Here is a 19282-nt window from a genome sequence, read left to right as displayed (position 1 = left end):
ATGGAGCGTAATTAACCTGTGCCAGTTGATTGCAGATATTTCGGCCGCGAACCTGTCTTTTTGTGTGTGATTGTGCGCGCGCGCGCACGAGCGGGCTTGATAGGGAAAGTCTGATGTGCTAATGTAAAACTATGATATTTTGTTGATGAATTTTATGGTTTTTTGTATATAAAGTATATTTTTATATGTATGTGTATGTATACTGTGTGTATGTATGTATGTATGTATGTATGTATGCACGTGTGTGTGTATATATATATATATATATATATATATATATATATATATATATATATATATATATATATATATATATATATATATATATATATATATATATATATATATATATATAATATACATATGTATATATATAATATATACATATATATATACACATTCACACACGTGCATACATACATACATACACATTATACATACACACATAAATATATGTATACTTTATACGCACTCACACACAGCCAGTTCCTTCAGGGATAAAGCAGGATGCGTTCATTACGGTAAAGAGTAAATCGGCGGCGTTCATTAAGGTAGCTGAAAGAGATGAAGAATTCGTTCATTAAGAAGAGGAAATTCGTAAATATGAAAGCGCTTCTTTTTTTGGGAGAAAATGAAAGACGTGCGTAAATTTGAACGCTGTCTTCAAGAAAATAAAAGAGGTAAATCTTGGTGCGTTCTTTAAGAGAACGGATGACGCTGTTCTGAATGCGTTCAGTAAATATAGGAATTGCTTAAACGTGAACGCGCCTTTTGGAAAACTGTTAACCTAATTGCGTTCTCTTATTAAACGAAATGCGTACATTTGATCACAATTTTTAGCAAGCGAAATTTTAATGCTTTCCATAAGGGGCTTTTTAAGAAAGCAATATTGTGTCAGCTCTCTTTAAGAAAGCAAAATACGCCTATCTGAATGCTTTCTTTTAGAGAGTGAAAAGCGTAAATTTAAACGCGTTCTTTATGAAAGCAAAAACGTAATGGGGTAATACGAATGCTTTCATTAAGAAAACGAGAGGTTTAAAACCAAATGCTTTCTTTTAGGAAGCGGAAATCGTAAATCCTGAAAGAACTTTCTCTGAGAAAACTTAAAGCGTAAATCTGAAAGAACGTTCTCTGAGAAAATTCACAGCCTAAGTCTAAAAGAACTTTCTCTGAGAAAATTCACAGCGAAAATCTAAAAGAGCTTTCTCTTAGAAAGCGTACAGCGTAAATTGTGATGTATTAATAAATAACAAATATGGCTGAATCGGCAAAAGTCATTAATCTCGGTTACGCAGATCACGTTTGGCAACTGGGTGGCGTCTCTCTCTCTCTCTCTCTCTCTCTCTCTCTCTCTCTCTCTCTCTCTCTCTCTCACATCCTACTATTACTGCACGAGTCGCGTTCTCTCTCTCTCTCTCTCTCTCTCTCATCCTACTATTACTGCACGAGTCGCTCTCTCTCTCTCTCTCATTCTGCTATTACTGTAAGAAGCGTACTCTCTCTCTCTCTCTCTCTCTCTCTCTCTCTCTCTCTCTCTCTCTCTCTCTCTCTCTCTCTCATTCTGCTAATACTGCAAGAAGCGTACTTTCTCTCTCTCTCTCTCTCTCTCTCTCTCTCTCTCTCTCTCTCTCTCTCTCTCTCAATCTGCTATTACTGCACGAGGTGCACTCTCTCTCTCTCTCTCTCTCTCTCTCTCTCTCTCTCTCTCTCTCTCTCACAACAAAGAGAACAGCAATTTTCTTAAAAAGAACATGACTGCGCAAATCCAATCGCTCGGTAGCGGAAACACGTGGGCTGCGCCTCTCCGGAGTTGCGCACTGCGCGCTGTTTCTCTCTCTTCAAGTTCCCGTAGCTGTCACTTAGTAGATGTTGTTGTTTGAATGTTGTTTCAGACTGTGTCTTGTTGTTGCTGTTGTTGTGATGGTGATGATGATGATGAAGATGATATTATTATAATTATTATTATTATTATTATTAGTGTTGATGTTGTTTCAATAAACCATGTACTCTACTTTTAATCAACCGAGCATTTCCATCCAAATTGGAACACCAACATATGCGCCCTGTAATCTCTGTCGCAACATAGTTCATGATTTGAAGTCCGTGAATTTAATGGCAGTAATTTCAGACGCGGGAGGGAGGAGCCGCCATGTCTTTTTTTTTTTTTTTTTTTTTTTTTTTTTTTTGCTTTTTTCCCTGCATTCATGCACGGAAGATTCTCAGCGTGACTCACTCGAGTTGTTGCGGAGGAAATACAAAAATTAGGGGATGTTTTTTGGGAAAGGGGGAAGTTTCTCTCTCTCTCTCTCTCTCTCTCTCTCTCTCTCTCTCTCTCTCTCTCTCTCTCTCTCTCTCTCTCGTTTTTCATTTGTATGTATGTGACTGATGTATTTGTTTTTCTTGATATATAATTCACAAACTCTCTCTCTCTCTCTCTCTCTCTCTCTCTCTCTCTCTCTCTCTCTCTCTCTTTTCATTTGTATCTGTGGGACTGATGTCTTTGTTATGCTTGATGTATAGTTCACAAACTCTCTCTCTCTCTCTCTCTCTCTCTCTCTCTCTCTCTCTCTCTCTCTCTCTCTTTCACAAGGTTGTTCTCAATACCAAGAATTTGCTATTTTGAGAAGTGTGACCTTGGAGTAGAACTGTTATTATTATTATTATTATTATTATTATTATTATTATTATTATTATTATTATTATTATTATTATTATTGTTTAATAATTGTTTATATTTACAATCTAAGTAAATCCTTTACAAATACGGAACATCTTTATTATAATCATCATCATTATCATTATATTCGCTATATATCATCATCATAATTATCTCATCATTATCATTATATTCCTTATATACCTTCATCATATATCATCATCATTATCACCATCATAATCCTCCCCTTCACCCTCTTTCCCTTCCTCTTCCTCCTCACCATCATCATCACCATCAATTCTTTCCCTCAGCATTGCGCCTTTAATTATCTCCCCCACCCGTCCACTTCCCCTCCCCCCTCCTCCCTCTCCCTACCCAGACCACCTCCTCCCCCACTCACCTGTTAGATAATCAGTTTCTTATACACCTGGAGATGACACGGATGAAGGTCGACCTAATTCTCGTTAAAGGGAGGAAGAAGAACTGGTGGGATTATTATTATTATTATTATTATTATTATTATTATTATTATTATTATTATTATTATTATTGTTATGCATTTCAACAATTTAGCAGTGTATGTCTGAATTTTGATAGAACTGATTTGTCGATAATAATAATAATAATAATAATTATTATTATTATTATTATTATTATTATTATTATTATTATTATTATTATTATTATTATTATTATTCATTTCAACAATTCAGCAGAGTACGTCTGAATTTTTATAGAAGCGATTAGTAAATAATAATAATACTAATAATAATAATAATAATAATAATAATAATAATAATTATAATTATTATTATTATTTTTATTATTATTATTATTATTATTATTATTATTATTATTATTATTATTATTATGCGTGGCAAAAATTTCACGGTGTCGAGTATTTTTCAAATATTTTATAGAATCGTTTCGTCGATAATAATAATAATAATAATAATAATAATAATAATAATAATAATAATAATAATAATAATAATAATAATAATAATAATTTAAGCTTCTTCAACCAAAAATAAAAAAAAAGTTTATTGTTTAAGAACTTTACACTAGAGTGATTCCCCAAGTAGTCTAAATGATTCGATACTGTATATCTGGTTTTTATTTATTTGGTCTATTAATTTTTTGGTGTGGGGGATCTTTTAGTAGTGAGGGGAGGGGAGGGGAGGGGGAGAGATGGGGAGGGGTGTCAGGGAACAATCTTTGCGGTAAGGATCGGAATTTTCTGTTTAAATTTTTGTTAATTTTATTCTTCCGACTCACTGGTTTTGTGACATGATACCGTTGCACCAATGTTATAACAGTTATGAGACTACTTTTTGCTCTCTCTCTCTCTCTCTCTCTCTCTCTCTCTCTCTCTCTCTCTCTCTCTCTCTCTCTGTTTTACATTTGTATCCATGCAACTGATGGCTTTACTGTACTTGATGTATTTTTCACATTTTCTCTCTCTCTCTCTCTCTCTCTCTCTCTCTCTCTCTCTCTCTCTCTCTCTCTCTCTCTCTCTCTCTCTCTAAGGTCAATAATATATGAAAAACAAGGCATGTTATCACATTTTATAATTTAAAAACATTATTTCGATTGAAGCCATATGATTTGGGAAAGTGAAAATCTTGCCTATTAGCCTTGAAGGCAATGTTGTGAAACTCTACGGGGTTTGAACTAAACATTTGAGCAGCATAGTTGTTATTGCTTCTTTTTTTATATCGCTTGGTATTCCTTCACTCGTATTGTAAGGTTGTTGTTGTTATTATTATTATTATTATTATTATTATTATTATTATTATTATTATTATTATTATTATTATTATTATTATTATTCGAAAGACACGCTTATTCATACGAAACAATCCGAAATGTTCATTTCAATACTTGAGCAAGATTCTTCAGGATAAATTTTGCTTTTCAATATTCTGAGGAATTTAAAGTCTTCGTATTCAGTCATTCAGTTTTTTAATTATTTGGTTTAAATTAATTCACTTCAGTCGAGTGGTATTAGGCAAAAGGTTTGCATCTAATTTAAAAAAGGATATCAATTCACAGTAATTGATGAAACGCATTACGTGTACTTTTCAATATTAATACAAAAAAAAAAATTTCTTAAACATTTAAAGGCATATTTATATACACAATAAAAACACAATATCTCTTCGAATATTTGAAAAGGATTTCTCTGTGAAAATCTATCAGGTAATTTCAGAAAATTTTGAGACATTGTTTAAAATTCCAGTTTATTTTTTTGTGGTAAATAACCTTAGGGGGTCGAACCAATTTAAGAAATCGTGATATGCTTATATTTTTCCTTCAAGAGATTTTGACCCGAGAATATTTACGATTTTGTTATTTATTGCATCTGTCATTTATCAGATGTCTTAATTGGTAATAAATCGTTTTCTGAGGTGTCTTGAGAATACACTTTTCAAGGTGTGTGTAAATGCATATAAAAATTTGTAACTTACTGAAGTTTTAGGAAAATATTGACGATACCGGATGTTTACCGTTGAAATCTCTTTCATATATATATATATATATATATATATATATATATATATATATATATATATATATATATATATATATATATATATATATGGCAGTGTCTGTGTGAGTTTCGATAGTATGTGTATGTGTTTAGGTATATGGCAGTGTCAGTGAAAAGTTTATATACATTTACATATCCATGAAATTATCCATTTAAGATTATATATATATAATATATATATATATATATATATATATATATATATATATATATATATATATATATATATATATATATATATATATATATATTGATATATATCACTAAAAATATATAGATATTTATATATATTTTTAGTGATAGATATATAGTATATATCACTAAAAATACAAATATACATGTGATTTGACTATTAGCTGAAACCACAAGGAATGTAGAAATGTTCAAAAATCAAACGACAGAGTGCCAAGTACTTTCGTGTTAGTATTGGATACATCTTCAGGGTCCAGTGTTCGGAAATATCCCATGCTCTTTGGTGCACACTACCTCAATCAACATACATCTGAAGACGTTTTAGAGTTGGTCACTGCTGTCCATGATACACTTTTGGAGACTGTCACAGTTCAAAAACTCATTCTGAAACTGTCACAGCTTGTGAATTCTCTTTCAAAGGAAACATATTTCCTCCATGCATATTTTCTACAGTATTTTTCCTATAGAAAAGTTAGTGAAAACGTGATACATATCCTCTATTTTATAACAGAATACATAATTTACATTTGCTTCCTGTTTTCAAGTTTTTGAAGCCATGTAGTAAACTTACATTAATCACTTGAGGATGAGACAACAAGTGACGAGTGAGTCGAACCCTATTGATATTAATAATATTAATACAACTCTCGCACTGACGAGGATTTTTTCTAAGTATATGCATTATACAGCTGGTGCATATGGAGTATAAATACACACATATACTGTATATGTATTCACTGCGTGTATAATACATGCATCGCTTCATTTTTTTACTCGCGTATAAGATCATTATACGACCGTCTTAAGCTTTGATGATATGAACATAACAACATGGAACCATAATTTGGATATGAGTAACCGCATGAGCCTCCTCCATTAATATGGTATGATATGAAGTCATAATAGAGTTGGGTTGAAGTTGTGGTTATTGACCTTCAGCATGGAGGGTACTGGACTGGCCTTAACCAATGATGCCCCTTTCATTAAATAACTTTTAGACTCCTCCTCCTCCTCTATGAATTTCTTAAGAAGACATTCTATTAAATGTGAAATTACTCTATTTCAGGATTATCGCACCTTGCAATAAATTATTTTATTGTATAAACTATTTCGTGTTTTTTTTTTTTTTTTTGCATTGCTCTATTACTCTTAGAACTAATTTCAAAACTCTTAAGACCTGCATTGGCTCCTGGCTATGCAGTCACTGTCTCTCACGCTTGTTTTATGTCTTCTGAGTTTTAATATAAGACTAACACAATAGTGCTCTGTTAGGTAGTACACTGATTCCTTCACCCGTTCCTGTAACTTCAGACGATTCTGACACAACAGTCATCATCCTAGAAACATACGGAGCGGACCCAGAAATCCTACGGACATTTGAAGAAGACCACCAGCTCGTCGAAACTGACGCTGAAGATCAGCACGACCCTTACAGGCAGCTACAGTCTCTCAGAGTAACCTCTGGACAGTCTAGATTTTCAAACGAAAGTGACGACGGGGAACACAGCTCACAGACAGATACCTCAACTGACACTCTGGTGTTTGATTTAGCTCAGTATGAAGGAGAGGCACTCACAGAGCCCACAGGACCTTATGTAGAGTACGACCTGGCCACGGGTGCTGTGATAGAATTTCCGAACGAAAACGGTGACAGCGATACGCCCAAGCGAAGTCGAACCGAGGAAAATTCCTCCACTTTGGAAAACGAGGACTCATTTTTTGTGAACTTTGAAGAGGAATTAGAGAAGGCTGAGAGACAGTACCCAGAGCTAGAGGTAGAACATTTACTCACAGAGCAAGAAGGATACGAGGAAGAAGAAGAAGGCGACGAAGAGGAGGACTCAGGAGAAGAAGAAGAGGAAGAGGAGGAATTGCATATCATTATACCGAAAAGCCTAAACGTTGCAGTGAAAAGAGCCAGTGAGTATCCAACAATTCAAGAGAGTGAAGAGGAAGAAGAAGACTCCTTAGGTTCACCGCCCAGAAAGAAGCTGGATTCCAAAATGGGTCAGTACTATTCAAGTGCATCGGGAGGAGATCCTGCCAGAGGGGATGTTTCAGGGTCTCTTCCTTCTTCCCCTCGATCATCAGAAGGATGGAGGATGTCAATGGCTTCCACTGCAACTGTGGCCTCCACAACAACTGCAAACTCTGATGATACTATGGCAAAAGACATGTCTGAGCTTTCATCTATCAACTCACGTCTCTCATGTTTAGATGAAACTCAAGATGAAGTGAAAGCTTCCCCAGCAAAGGCTCAAACTTCTAAAGACCCAAGTGCCACACCTAAAGGAACACCACAGCTGGAACGTAAAAGACAAACGAGCATCAAAGATGCAATTGACGAGCTAGAGAGCATTGAGCAGGCTGCTCAAAATCTTCTACAAAAGAGACAGTATTCAGAGGAAGAGAACGAAATCCCAACTCAATCTCAAGATACTGTCAAGATATATTTTACGGAGAAGAAAACTGTTGAAACAATAAAGCATGTTGAGTCCCTTGCTGAGGGGAGTGGCAGTACTAAATCTAGTCATTCAGAATCCCCTTTGAGTCCCCTTTCTCAGCATACTACAGGAAAGAAAGAACAAACTGACGCAGTACACCGTCAGAATGGTGCGTATGACGTTACATGCATGGAAATAAATTCTAATGAAAAGTCAGATATGCCAGTAGCCGAGGTTTTTGCTGAAACTAGTAATATAAATGGAGAGGATAAATCTGATCAACAGGGCCCTGATATTATCTCTGATGATAAACCTCCTTTGCCACCATCAGCAGGCATTCAGCCACCGAAAGTGGATATCAAGCGACGCTGGTGGTCTAAGAACAAGGAACTGCAGCCATATATATCAAGAGAATCATACAATGATGAACGAGTTTTCAAGGAACTTGAGAGACTACGTAGAAGTTACCAGGAGAGTGATCTTAATGACTTTCTAGACACATTAGAGAGCACTCATATTCCCGATGACATTGACGAGGCCTTCCTGCGCCAGCTTTTGCTTGATATTAAAGTTGATGTTGAAGGTGTTGATGTACCTGAAGAGGATATTGAAATTCCTGACATAGAGATTGTTGAGAAACCAGAGACCGCATCCCCTGTTGAAGCAGAGGCTGTAGAAGAAGTTCCTAGACCTTCTTCTGCAGCTGGAAAGTTTGAAAAAGTGAAGGAGAGAATTCTGGAGATGATCAAAATAAGAAAGAAACTCAAGACCAAAGAGGGTACATCCAGTGAAAGACCTACTACTCCTAAGGAAGATGGTAAGTCTTCAAATGACTCTGCAAAAGAAGAATCAAGTCGACCAGAAACTCCCCAGATCAGTAGATCTCAAACACCACAGTCTTTAAGGCCTGACACACCAGATTCTAAATCTAGCAAGCCACCAAGTAGACCGCACACACCAGATGTATCTAAAGGAGAGGATTCTAAGAAAGGTTTTAATATTGCTGATTTCTTGAAGAAAGGTTCTCCAAAGTACTTGAGAAAGAAATACAAAGAAAGGAAAAATAGAAAATCAGATTTGATAACGACATCTGAAAGTGAGAGTGAAGATACAGAGGGTGCCAGAAGGGACATTGCTGCGTCCTGTAAAAAAGTAGCTCATGGGGAAAGTCAATCAAGCCTCAAAGGAAGTAATCGATCCCTTAGTTCTTCTCAAGAATTGAAGAAAGAAGTTCGCTTCGATCTCGACAATGACCAGCAGATAAAAGGATCAAATAATTCAGGTTCCAAAGACCATAAAAGTGACCCCAATAAGCCCGTAATCTTAAAGGAGATAACTAAAGAAACACATAGGATTTCAGGTCCACAGCTAGTCACATGTGAAGCACAGGAACAGGAAACTGTTGTTGTAAGAGAAATGGAAGAAACGACACAAGAGCTAGAGAGTGATATCATAATAACCTTACCTACATCTGTTGAAGATATAAATAACAGAAATGAAAACCTTCTACCTAGGCTTCCAGAGAGAGCCAAACCTCCAAGAAGAAAGAAAAAACTTATTCCAGTAACAGTTGAGGAGCTCTCTGCTGAGTGCTCAGATAACACAGCATCAACTACTTCCAGTGAATCAATAAAAATTAATGATACAAAAACAAATGAACCTTTAAAGGCTGCTGAACCAAAGTCAAGTGAACTGACTAAGACGGATGAACCAAAGTCAGGTGAACTGACTAAGACGGATGAACCAAAGTCAAGTGAATTGACTAAGACGGATGAATCAAAGTCAGGTGAGTTGACTAAGACGGATGAACCAAAGTCAGGCGAAGGAAAAACATTAGAACCAAATCCTGACGAGTCATCAAAGGTACCTGAGCTAAAAGCAGAGGAGAACAGAAACTTAAAAGAAACAAAACCAGAGGACTCAACAAAGATAGTCGAAGAAAAAGAAATTAAAATGGTACAGACTACCATAAAATCTACCGACGTAGTTGAGATAGGCAAACCTGAATCAAGTGGAGTTAAGTGTGAGGTATTCAAAATTCAGGCTCCTGCAAAGGAAGAATCTCCTCCACCCCTTCCTCCTTACGAAGAAGTTTTAGACTTGCAGAAAGATGTGCCAAACACTGTAATTGTAATTGAACAGAGTCAGCTCACAGAGAAGAAAATAAACATATCTGTGGCACCTTCAAAGGCCACAGTCTCTGATGAAACGGAATCTAAAGCTCAGACAGCTGTACTGTTGCATGGCAAAAAAGAAACTTCTCAAGAAAATGATGCAAAGAAACCTTCTGATGAAGATAGGTCTCCCCCCTGCCAGGTTGCAGCTGAAGATTCTGAAGTTCCTCCTGTTCAGGAAAGTCAGTTACCTCCTACCACAGACAACACCACTGAAAGCGAGACGTTAGTGGCCCCATTACCTGTAACATCTGTTGCATCAGTATCAGTAGCCCCATCTGAGATGTCTGCAATGACAGTGTCTCCGCCAAGGAGTTTGCCTGTTATACAAGAATCTGTACAAGAAGATCAGATATCTTTACTTACTCCGAGTGATCCAACAGCATCAGCTAGTCTTAAGAGTTCTACTCCCACTTTTCCAGTACAAGAGGAAGAAAACTTCCAGTCATTATATGACAATGTTAATCCTTTTCAAGGAGTGATAGCGCAGGGAGATAAGAAAACACTTGCTGAACTAGAATCAAAAATAGCTAGTGATGAGTATGTAGTCCCTGTTGTAAGAGATGTAAAGGTTGAAGTAAATTTGCCGAAAGAACCTGGTTCTGTAAGTAAAGCTAATAAATTGGGTTCTCCACAGGAAGCTCGCAAGAGCCCTGGATTTGAGAAGGACAAAATAAATAGCATTGATGAACTTGCAGCATTGACTGCAGAAATGTTCAACTTTTCAGGAGAGGTTGAAGAAGGTGTAAAGCCATCAAAATTGCTGAAATCTCTTGAAAGATCCCGATCGGCAACACCTAAAGAAGAGAAAGTAAAGGTTACCAAAGAAAATACAAATCAGAAAGAAACAAAAGAAATTGTGACACAAACAGAACCAGAAATTCCTGCTCGGTCTTCATCAGTGAAAGAAGTTAAGACAAGTAACACCATCGCAATTCAAACAGACCCAACTAGGAACGTTCGTATGTATGAAGCTGCATCTCAAACCGACACCGAATATGAAACAGATCTTGAGACGGAATCAGAATTAGATGAAAATCCTGCAGTCAGGTACGATTGTAGTAAATGGCTATTTGGAACGTCATCAGAGGCGCGACCAGTACCTCCACCAAGGGATCCTCACCTTCAGGAGCTGCACAAACAGCAAAGAGTACTTATCCAAGAGTTACAACAACAATCGGTAATGCAACAGCAGAGACAGAAAGAAGCACCCGAAGCCCCTCCACGGCAGTTCCAGGAGAAAATGCCCTTACGAGTTGTAGATGAACTGAAGACTGTATTAGCGGAAGGTGAAGTTTCAAGTCCTAAACTGAAGAAAACCACAGAAACTCCTCCTCGATGGGACAAAGATCTCTCATGGGATAACGGTAGGTTGGCTTCTAATCCTACTAATAATCCTTTGAAGCCTAGCGAATCCTTAGCTGTTAATCTATCCACTAAGCCTGACGCTTCGCAAATCCCTGTACCGCCTCCAGGCTCTCCCGTTCAGCCTAGTAGCCTGCCTGATTTTTCACTTAACCCAGTTAAACAAAATCAATCTCTTTCTTTTGTTAATGCTTACAAATCAGAGAGGAATGGAAGGTTAGATAGGCGATCGTCATCTTCAGTATCCACAGATGATCTGGCAACCATCCCTGAGGAGATGCCCCTGCCACCTGCCAGGGTAGCAGAGAAAGCAGACAGCCAGAATTCTCAAGAAGAAGTCTCAGCAGCAGAAGCCCCTGCTGATTTACAGAAAACAGATAACCCTGGACAAATACAAGACAAGAGTACAGAATCAGTCAAAGCTAATGCACCAGAAGAAAATGTTACCACATCCAAAATCAGAGCCAATGTTTACCCCTCCTTTGCCCCAGTCCATAGAATCCCTAGAGGAAAACCACCTGTACCAAAACCTGTAATGAAAAGATTGACTGGTGACGGTGCTGATGATGGATACCTGAGTGACCCAGGGTCAAGGCGCAGTAATGGGAAGCACAGACATGGAGCTGCTAAATCAAAAGCTAAAGTACCTTCTAATGATGATAGGGGCTATGCCACTGATTCTGAAATTTTAATTAACAGTGATGCTGGAAATAAGAAAACTACCGAGATTTCTCTAGAACAGACCCTCAAGCAGATGATCGACGACCCAGAGCTTCCAGAACTGACCGAAATGATCAGAGCAGCTGTTGGCAACCCAAAGACACTACGGAGTATGTGGAAGCCCTTTAGTCAGCCGACGGACACAGCTGCAGAATTGCATGAAATACCCTGCCTTCCAGAGAAGTCTTCAAGTTGCAACGGTAAGACAAGTGTGGCACTAACCATTCCAGAGGCTTCAGCTGCAATAACATCATCAGCAACAAAGTCAGAAACCTCACCTGAACCCCCACCCATCCCCCCTCCACCAGCTGAATCCGCATTTGACGATCCCATGTCACTTAGCCCTCCCAAAACTCACAGTTTACCAGACGAAGACAAGAATAGGCCTAAAGATAAACACACATCTCGAGACTTTGATTTGCCTTTGCCGAGTGACCGTAGTATTAGCGAAGCTGATGCCTCTCTGATTAGAGAAATACGTCAGTATCATCATCAGTTGCAAGAAAACAATGATAATGATCACGTTGATCAGGAAGTGCTCTGCCCCCCACACGTTGCAGTACCCTGTGAAATAACACCTAACTTGGCCTCCCATAACAGCGCTCCCCTACAAGATAACTGTGCCATATCTAGTTTGCCAAGGGCCCTTCCTACATCACCACCGTCACCTTCCCCTCCCCCTCCCCCCTCCTCCACCCCCACCGCCTCCTCCTCCCCACCGCCCCATAAATACCCCCTAATGCCAGGTTACCGGCGCCAGGCACTGTCAGTGCTGTGCGTGGCACCGCCACGGCAGAGTCTCTGTACCTGTGCCAGGAGCCCTATGCCCAGTCCGGTTCGAAGACAGACCAAGAACTGTCGTACCGCACCAGACAGCCAAGGAGGCCTGTCACCTGGTGCCTTCAGTACACGCCTCCTGTGTTCTCAAACGACCACCAACTCAACCCTTCTGCCGCTACTTCTACGGACGGTCATTGCCTTCAGCAGAAATCCCCCGATCGGTCACCTGTCACCCATCAAGTTTCGAGGAGGAAGGGCAGGGGGCGGTCGCCCTCCGCCAGTCACTCCGCCCCGGCCTCTCGCCCCGTCAGCCACGTCGGGCCCTTTTCGTCGCAAAGGTTGCAGGCGCAAGGGCTGGCCGAGTGGCTGTTTTTCGCTCGACTCGACCGGACCAATAAATTATTGAGTCAGCTGCCGTCGACCATGGAGCTCAAACCAACGCCTCAGGTGAGCGGTGGTTCCGGCGACGTGAACGGCTGTCACGAAAGCAGTGAAGTTCCTCCTCGAGGCGCCGAGGAGGAGGAGGAGATTGTGAAGAAGAGTCCCGCATCTGACGCAGGTAAGCAGAGAGAAGATCCGAGGGGGTCGCCCTCCTCCCCTCCTCCTCCCCTCCCCGCCTCCACGCCCTCGCACCCCCATCGATGAGCGTGACCCAGAGCAGGTGTGGGCCGAGCGCCGATACCTGTCGTATTTTCAGGACCCTCCTTACGGCCGCCGTCGGCCTCCCGTCAACCCCGACGAGCAGACGGATTTATCCTTGCAACAGATAGAAGCCCAACGACGTTACAATAACTACTTCGTCGGTCCTCCGAGGGGCTGCTTGTCCTACGGCGAGGACGAGAGAATATCCTCCGAACCTGACGAGGAACAGTTGGCGGCGCAGCGTCGATACGAAGCCTACTTTCATTCCGGACCCCCGAGACCAAGGTCACGCCCCGAGGAGGAGAAAACACCTGAGCCGGACGCCGCACAGGTAGAGGCGCAGAGGAGATACCTGTCTTATTTCAACGCGGGGCCAGCGACAGCGCGTTCCTCTTCTTCCCACGCCGAACGCACGCCGGAACCCGACGCGGAACAACTCGAGGCCGAGAGGCGTTACCTGAAGTACTTCCAGCCGGGGCCGCCACGCCCACCACCTGTCGAGAAACAGCACACACCTGAACCCGACGCGGAGCAATTAGCGGCCGAGCAGCGATACCTGTCATACTTCACACCCCTTCTGAAACGCCCTCGCCCCACGTCCCACTACGAACCTCCTCCTTCTTCGCTGCCCGATGCCCAACAGTTGGAGGCCGAGAAGAGATACCTGTCCTACTTCAGTCCCGGTCCCGCGAGACGATCGAGGCCCCAGAGCGCCGTCGAACTCAACACCGAACCGGACGAATTCCAACTCGAGGCCGAAAAACGATACCTCTCGTACTTCAGGGGGGCGCCGAAGGCCAAACACGGGAAGAAAGAGGAGGAGGAGGAAGAAGAGAAGAAGGACACGGGGAAGCTGCGCATTCCTCCGACGAGGGCCATGCTGGAGGCGGAGGAGAGGTTCCTGAGTTACTTCAAGCCGATTCCGTGCGGGGAACCGAAGAAACTGATCGACCCCCCCGTCAGCGAGAACGAGAAGTACCGCCAGATGCTGATGAAGGAGTACTGGAAGGCGATGGAGACCCGATTCGACCGGAGGGAGAGGAAGGTCATCAAAGTGAGCCGCCCGAAGCGGGAGCGCGTCCGGGAAACGACGCCCCCGACGCAGAGGGAGCTGGTCGTCCAGGAATTCCTGCAGCGGGTGAAGGATCGCAAGAAGGAGAAGAACCTGCACTTCGGCGACACCGACGACGAAGATGAAGGAGGGGAGGAGAAGGAGGAGGAAGAGGAGGAGGAGGAGGGGACGAAGAAGAAGAAGAGGAAGAAGAAGAATGGGGAGGAGGAGGATGAGGAAAAGGAAAAGGAAGATATAACGAAAAGGTTGAACGCGGCTTTCGGCGTTCCTCAAGGCGCCTCCTCGGAGCCGCTGACGCCCACCATCGAGGGGGGCGGGGAGATTGCCAAAAGGATCAAGGAGGACCTGGAGTTGTTCGTGAGTCCGGAGGGTGAGTGACCGTAGTGAAGCAGATGCGTTTGAGAATCCCCCCATCCCTACCCCTCCCCCCACAACCCCTCCCTTCACCAGGAAAAATCCCTAAATCTCCCATATATAGTAATCCCACAACAAAAAAGATCCCCACCTGTTTGGATTGAGCTCAGGGTCAGCCACCCTGCTTGTGTTTTGACAACTAAAAAGATATATGATTCATAAAACACATCAAAAAGATCCTACGTCCTTTTTCTTTTTTGACATGACCTCGGGGTCAGGTCAGGTGACCGTAGCGTTGGTTGCACAAGGCCTTTGATTAGAAACTAATAGTTGACCTAACCTCGTCCGTATCTAACCTTCCATCGTCTACTGACCAGCCTACTTCAAAAAAAAAAAAAAAAAAAGCGTGTGCTTCCGGTAGATCATTTTGAAAACGAGAGTAGTTGAAAAAGTAGTTAGAGTAGTTTGAAGGTAGTTAGGTCACGTCTAACCTCGCCAGGTGTGACGGAGTGCATCTAGCTAGCCGCATTTAATAAAATAAATTGTAGTTCTCGAACGCGTCGCCCCACAAGGTGACTTGCTCTCTCCTGACGATCATTTTGGAAGGTGTGCTTGGAAGGAAGCACTCTTTGGCTTATAATCTTCGTGACTTGACATTCCAGAGCCAAACTGAGTCTTTCAAAGTCCTTCTAAGTCCTTTGGAAAGTGGAAGAAAGCACTTTGTTTATGGCTTATAATCTTCGTGACTTTCTTCCATTTTCTCCTTGACGCTAAAAAAATAATACTTTCATTAAACAGCATGCTAGAACCATTATTAAAAAAACTGACAGGACCAGAAGTAGCATTGTTTAAATAAGGGTGGCGACAAGGTGCATCAACGCAGATAACGTCTGCATTGATCATCTGTAGTGGGTAGTGATTTCTTTTGCATGGCGTTATTTGACTGTATTGCAGCCATTATTTATTATGATTTATTTGCAACTATTGCCATTATTATGAATATTGATTTGTTATTTTCGCTGTATTGTTTAAAGCATTTATTTTATGTATTTTTTTAAGCCCAACCTAAACTTTTTTTTTTATTTATATTGAGTTTTTTTCCCAAAGATGTTTTTATTTTATTTTCTGATAACATCAAACAAAACTCTAAGTCACACGTAAGGAGTATATGAATGATGGTATTACCACCTGCAATATATATATATATATATATATATATATATATATATATATATATATATATATATATATATATATATATATATGTATATGTATATATATATACCTATATATAAACACATTTACAGCTTTGGAATTCTGTACCAGCTTCTGTTTTCCACCTGTTTGGTGAAATGTACCGGTTGTTTACTTTTCGTAATTATCTTCTTTCTCGTAGCTATTTCTTCAGACCTTGGTGCTTGCCGTGCAGAGAGAGTGAGAGAGGGTGGGGGAAAGCGAGAGAGGAAAAAGTATTTCTGTTAGTAAAGAGAGAGAGAGAGAGAGAGAGAGAGAGAGAGAGAGAGAGAGAGAGAGAGAGAGATTGAAGCGACTGGTCTTTCTACAACACATCTGTCTGTTTGTATATTGGCCTGCAAGTTCCTCCACATTCATCTTGAAATTGACGATAAATAGGAAGTAATAATGAATTTTGATTACAAAGAAATGGTTAAATATGAATTATGAACTTGCTAAAAAATATATGATGAAAGGAAATACTTCCCTTCAATTAAAACTAGCAGATAATAATGAAGTTTTAAAAGTAAAAAATACACTTATGACATTCTATATTATGGTCTAAATCAGTCACAGACAGCCAAATTTACTCTCTGCCAAATTCGCTATGCAAGGATAACAATCATGTGGACGGTCTACGTCTAAGCAATGTTGCAATCAGATTGCGATGTATAAGTCGGCAGCAATGTCTAAATAACCATAACGTCTAAATAGCAACAACGCATGCGCAGCTCCTAACTGCATTTGTTACTTGGGCATCAGCGAACCCATTTCAAAATCACGCGTTATTAGCCAAGTTGCCAGTTTCAGTTTCTCGGTCGGTTCGTTTCTCATCTTTTTTTTCTTTCAACATCTCTGGCTATTTTCGTATGGCGATGCCAAGAATACTAACCCTGCAACGTCAAAAGGAACGTGGAGAGAGAGAGAGAGAGAGAGAGAGAGAGAGAGAGAGAGAGAGAGATTTAAAGGTAGGTTTGCAGTACGATATCGTGTGATGTGAGACTATTAGTTCTCTCCTGCCTTAGTTCATTCATATAACATTGATGGCAGTAAATTATATTATCTTGATTTGAAGACGTACTCTCACGTACGCGCGCCGCGCACGCGCGCACACACACATGCGCATTACATCCATACATACACCTGTGCATGCTCACGCACGCAAAAAGACACCGAGAGAGAAAGAGAGAAAGACAAACCTCTACCTATACTTTACACCGCTGCCACGACGTACGACGTCTGTGAAGAAAACGTTTACAGAAAAGTTGCCAAAAATGTTGGGGTGGGGGACGGGGGGACACCCGGGCTTTGCTCATTCGTTCGTTCGTCCGTCTCAATCGCGAGAGTGAGAACATTTTTCGCGATGAAGTGAGAGAGGGTGAGCGAGAGCGTGGAAGGAGAGAGTGAGAGCGTGTTTACTCCGGAAGTCTCCGCTAATTCTCCTCTTCTCTGTCGCGAATATTTCTTCCTGCTAAATACGCACTGACGGCGTTTGGTAAATAACGGCGAATAAGCCAATTGTGAGACAGATGTCGTCTGAGACGGATGTTGTCATCCCCTGTGTAGCGCTCGGTTGCACCTGCCCGGCATATCTTAAGGGCAAGGAAATGGGGCAAATGTCTTTTTTTGAATAGTAAATAGGGTGATAATAGATAGGGAAGGGTGATATTAGATACAGAAAACAGAAGGGACTCAGTGGTATCGACTTACGCGAGGGAGAGGGCCAGTGATTTCCGCTAATTTTTCTTTCTTTCAAATTCTTGCTCCCTTCCGTAACTGGGTATATTTGGGGATACATTGCTATTTTGTGTTTGTGCCATTTTCAGGAATAAATTCTTCATATTTTATGTATATCCTCGTTTACTTTTAAAAATAAATACATAAAAAACGTATTTGATTGATGATTTCATTCACAAGGTATGTTTAAAAGTTTGTACTTGTCTACTCTCTCTCTCTCTCTCTCTCTCTCTCTCTCTCTCTCTCTCTCTCTCTCTCTCTCTCTCTCTCTCTCTCTCCCCGAAGCTCGCTAATGGCGCGAGGAGGAATGATGGAAATTTATTCAGGGGTGAAGAGGGTTACGTCAGTCACGAATAAAGACGTAAAAAGAAAGAAAAAACTGTGGTCGGACGTCATCGTCAAATTCTTTCTTAGACTATAGATGCCAGGAAGGTTATCTTATTCTTCAGAGTGCGGAGGCCGATGGACGGGCAACCCATGTGTCTTAATTACTGTGACAAAAAGGATTCAAGTAAAAGATTGGACGTGTAATTATCAGGGAACACGGAAGTATTGATAAAATTCGATGTCAAGAATGTTATATATTTTATTTTCCAAAGTGCGGAGGCCGATGGACGACAACTATTAAATATTGAAGCAAGAAGGATTCGAATTAAAAAGAAAAAAAGTAGGTATAATTATCCGGGAACACGGAAGTTGTGGGAAAATTTCCGAAAGACACTTAAAATTACTTAATTCTACGATGAAAGACTTGGCCAAAGTATAGTCTCGTATGCAATGGCGTCGCAGAAACGCAGGTTAGCCGTGGACGTTCCTATAGGTAATTGTGGGAAGCGGGGTTAAATTAAAAGTATGCAGAAGGTTTAATGATCAGGGAACACGGAAGTTTGGAGAAAATTCCAAAGGAACATTCATTAAACCGCGTAAACCCAGGATGACGGTGTTTGATGTTCCACTGGATAAACGTGAGAAGCGGTCGCCTTTCGGGTGTTACAAAATCCCACATAACCTCCTATCAAACCTTATTCAACCCAGCTATTCAATCTCCAGCGAAGCATGAAAGGTATTACGAGCCAATCAGACAACAAGACGCATGCCAGGTGCCCCAATCCACTGGCATCTCTTGGGCATCTTCGTTTGAGGAACTTGACCTCTTGGGCGCTGGGTACTGACATTTCCATCATTACCCTACTTGTCAGGTGGCACTGAAGGGGGTATTAGAGCCAACAGCCATTGACGTTTGTTTTTCTTCTTTAATAGATTATTTCAGAAACTATCTTTTTTTTTTTTTTTGTTGGGGCTCCGCCAGTTTGTGACCATTACTTTAGAAAATAATTTTTGGGGGGAGGAGGGTGCCAG

At 40.7% G+C, this 19282-nt stretch overlaps 1 protein-coding gene across 50 annotated transcripts in view; it reads left to right on the top strand.

Annotated features, from left to right (window-relative positions):
- The window catches only part of LOC136825405 (uncharacterized), a 979501-nt gene that overhangs the window by 619264 nt on the left and 340955 nt on the right, over positions 1–19282 (top strand). For all 50 annotated transcript variants that reach the window (XR_010849324.1, XR_010849322.1, XR_010849327.1 and 47 more), the window contains one exon: positions 6714–11387. Coding sequence is in view for 43 of the 50 variants with exons in the window: in XM_067081764.1 (XP_066937865.1) it covers positions 6714–11387 (4674 nt within the window). In the remaining 7 variants the exon portion in view is untranslated. The remainder of the gene's footprint in view (positions 1–6713; positions 11388–19282) is intronic.

The sequence above is a fragment of the Macrobrachium rosenbergii genome, chromosome 37 (genome assembly GCF_040412425.1).
Source record: "Macrobrachium rosenbergii isolate ZJJX-2024 chromosome 37, ASM4041242v1, whole genome shotgun sequence".
Lineage (NCBI taxonomy): Eukaryota > Metazoa > Arthropoda > Malacostraca > Decapoda > Palaemonidae > Macrobrachium > Macrobrachium rosenbergii.
The sequence above is the reverse complement of the archived record's forward strand: the minus strand, read 5'-3'. Positions and strand labels throughout refer to the sequence as shown.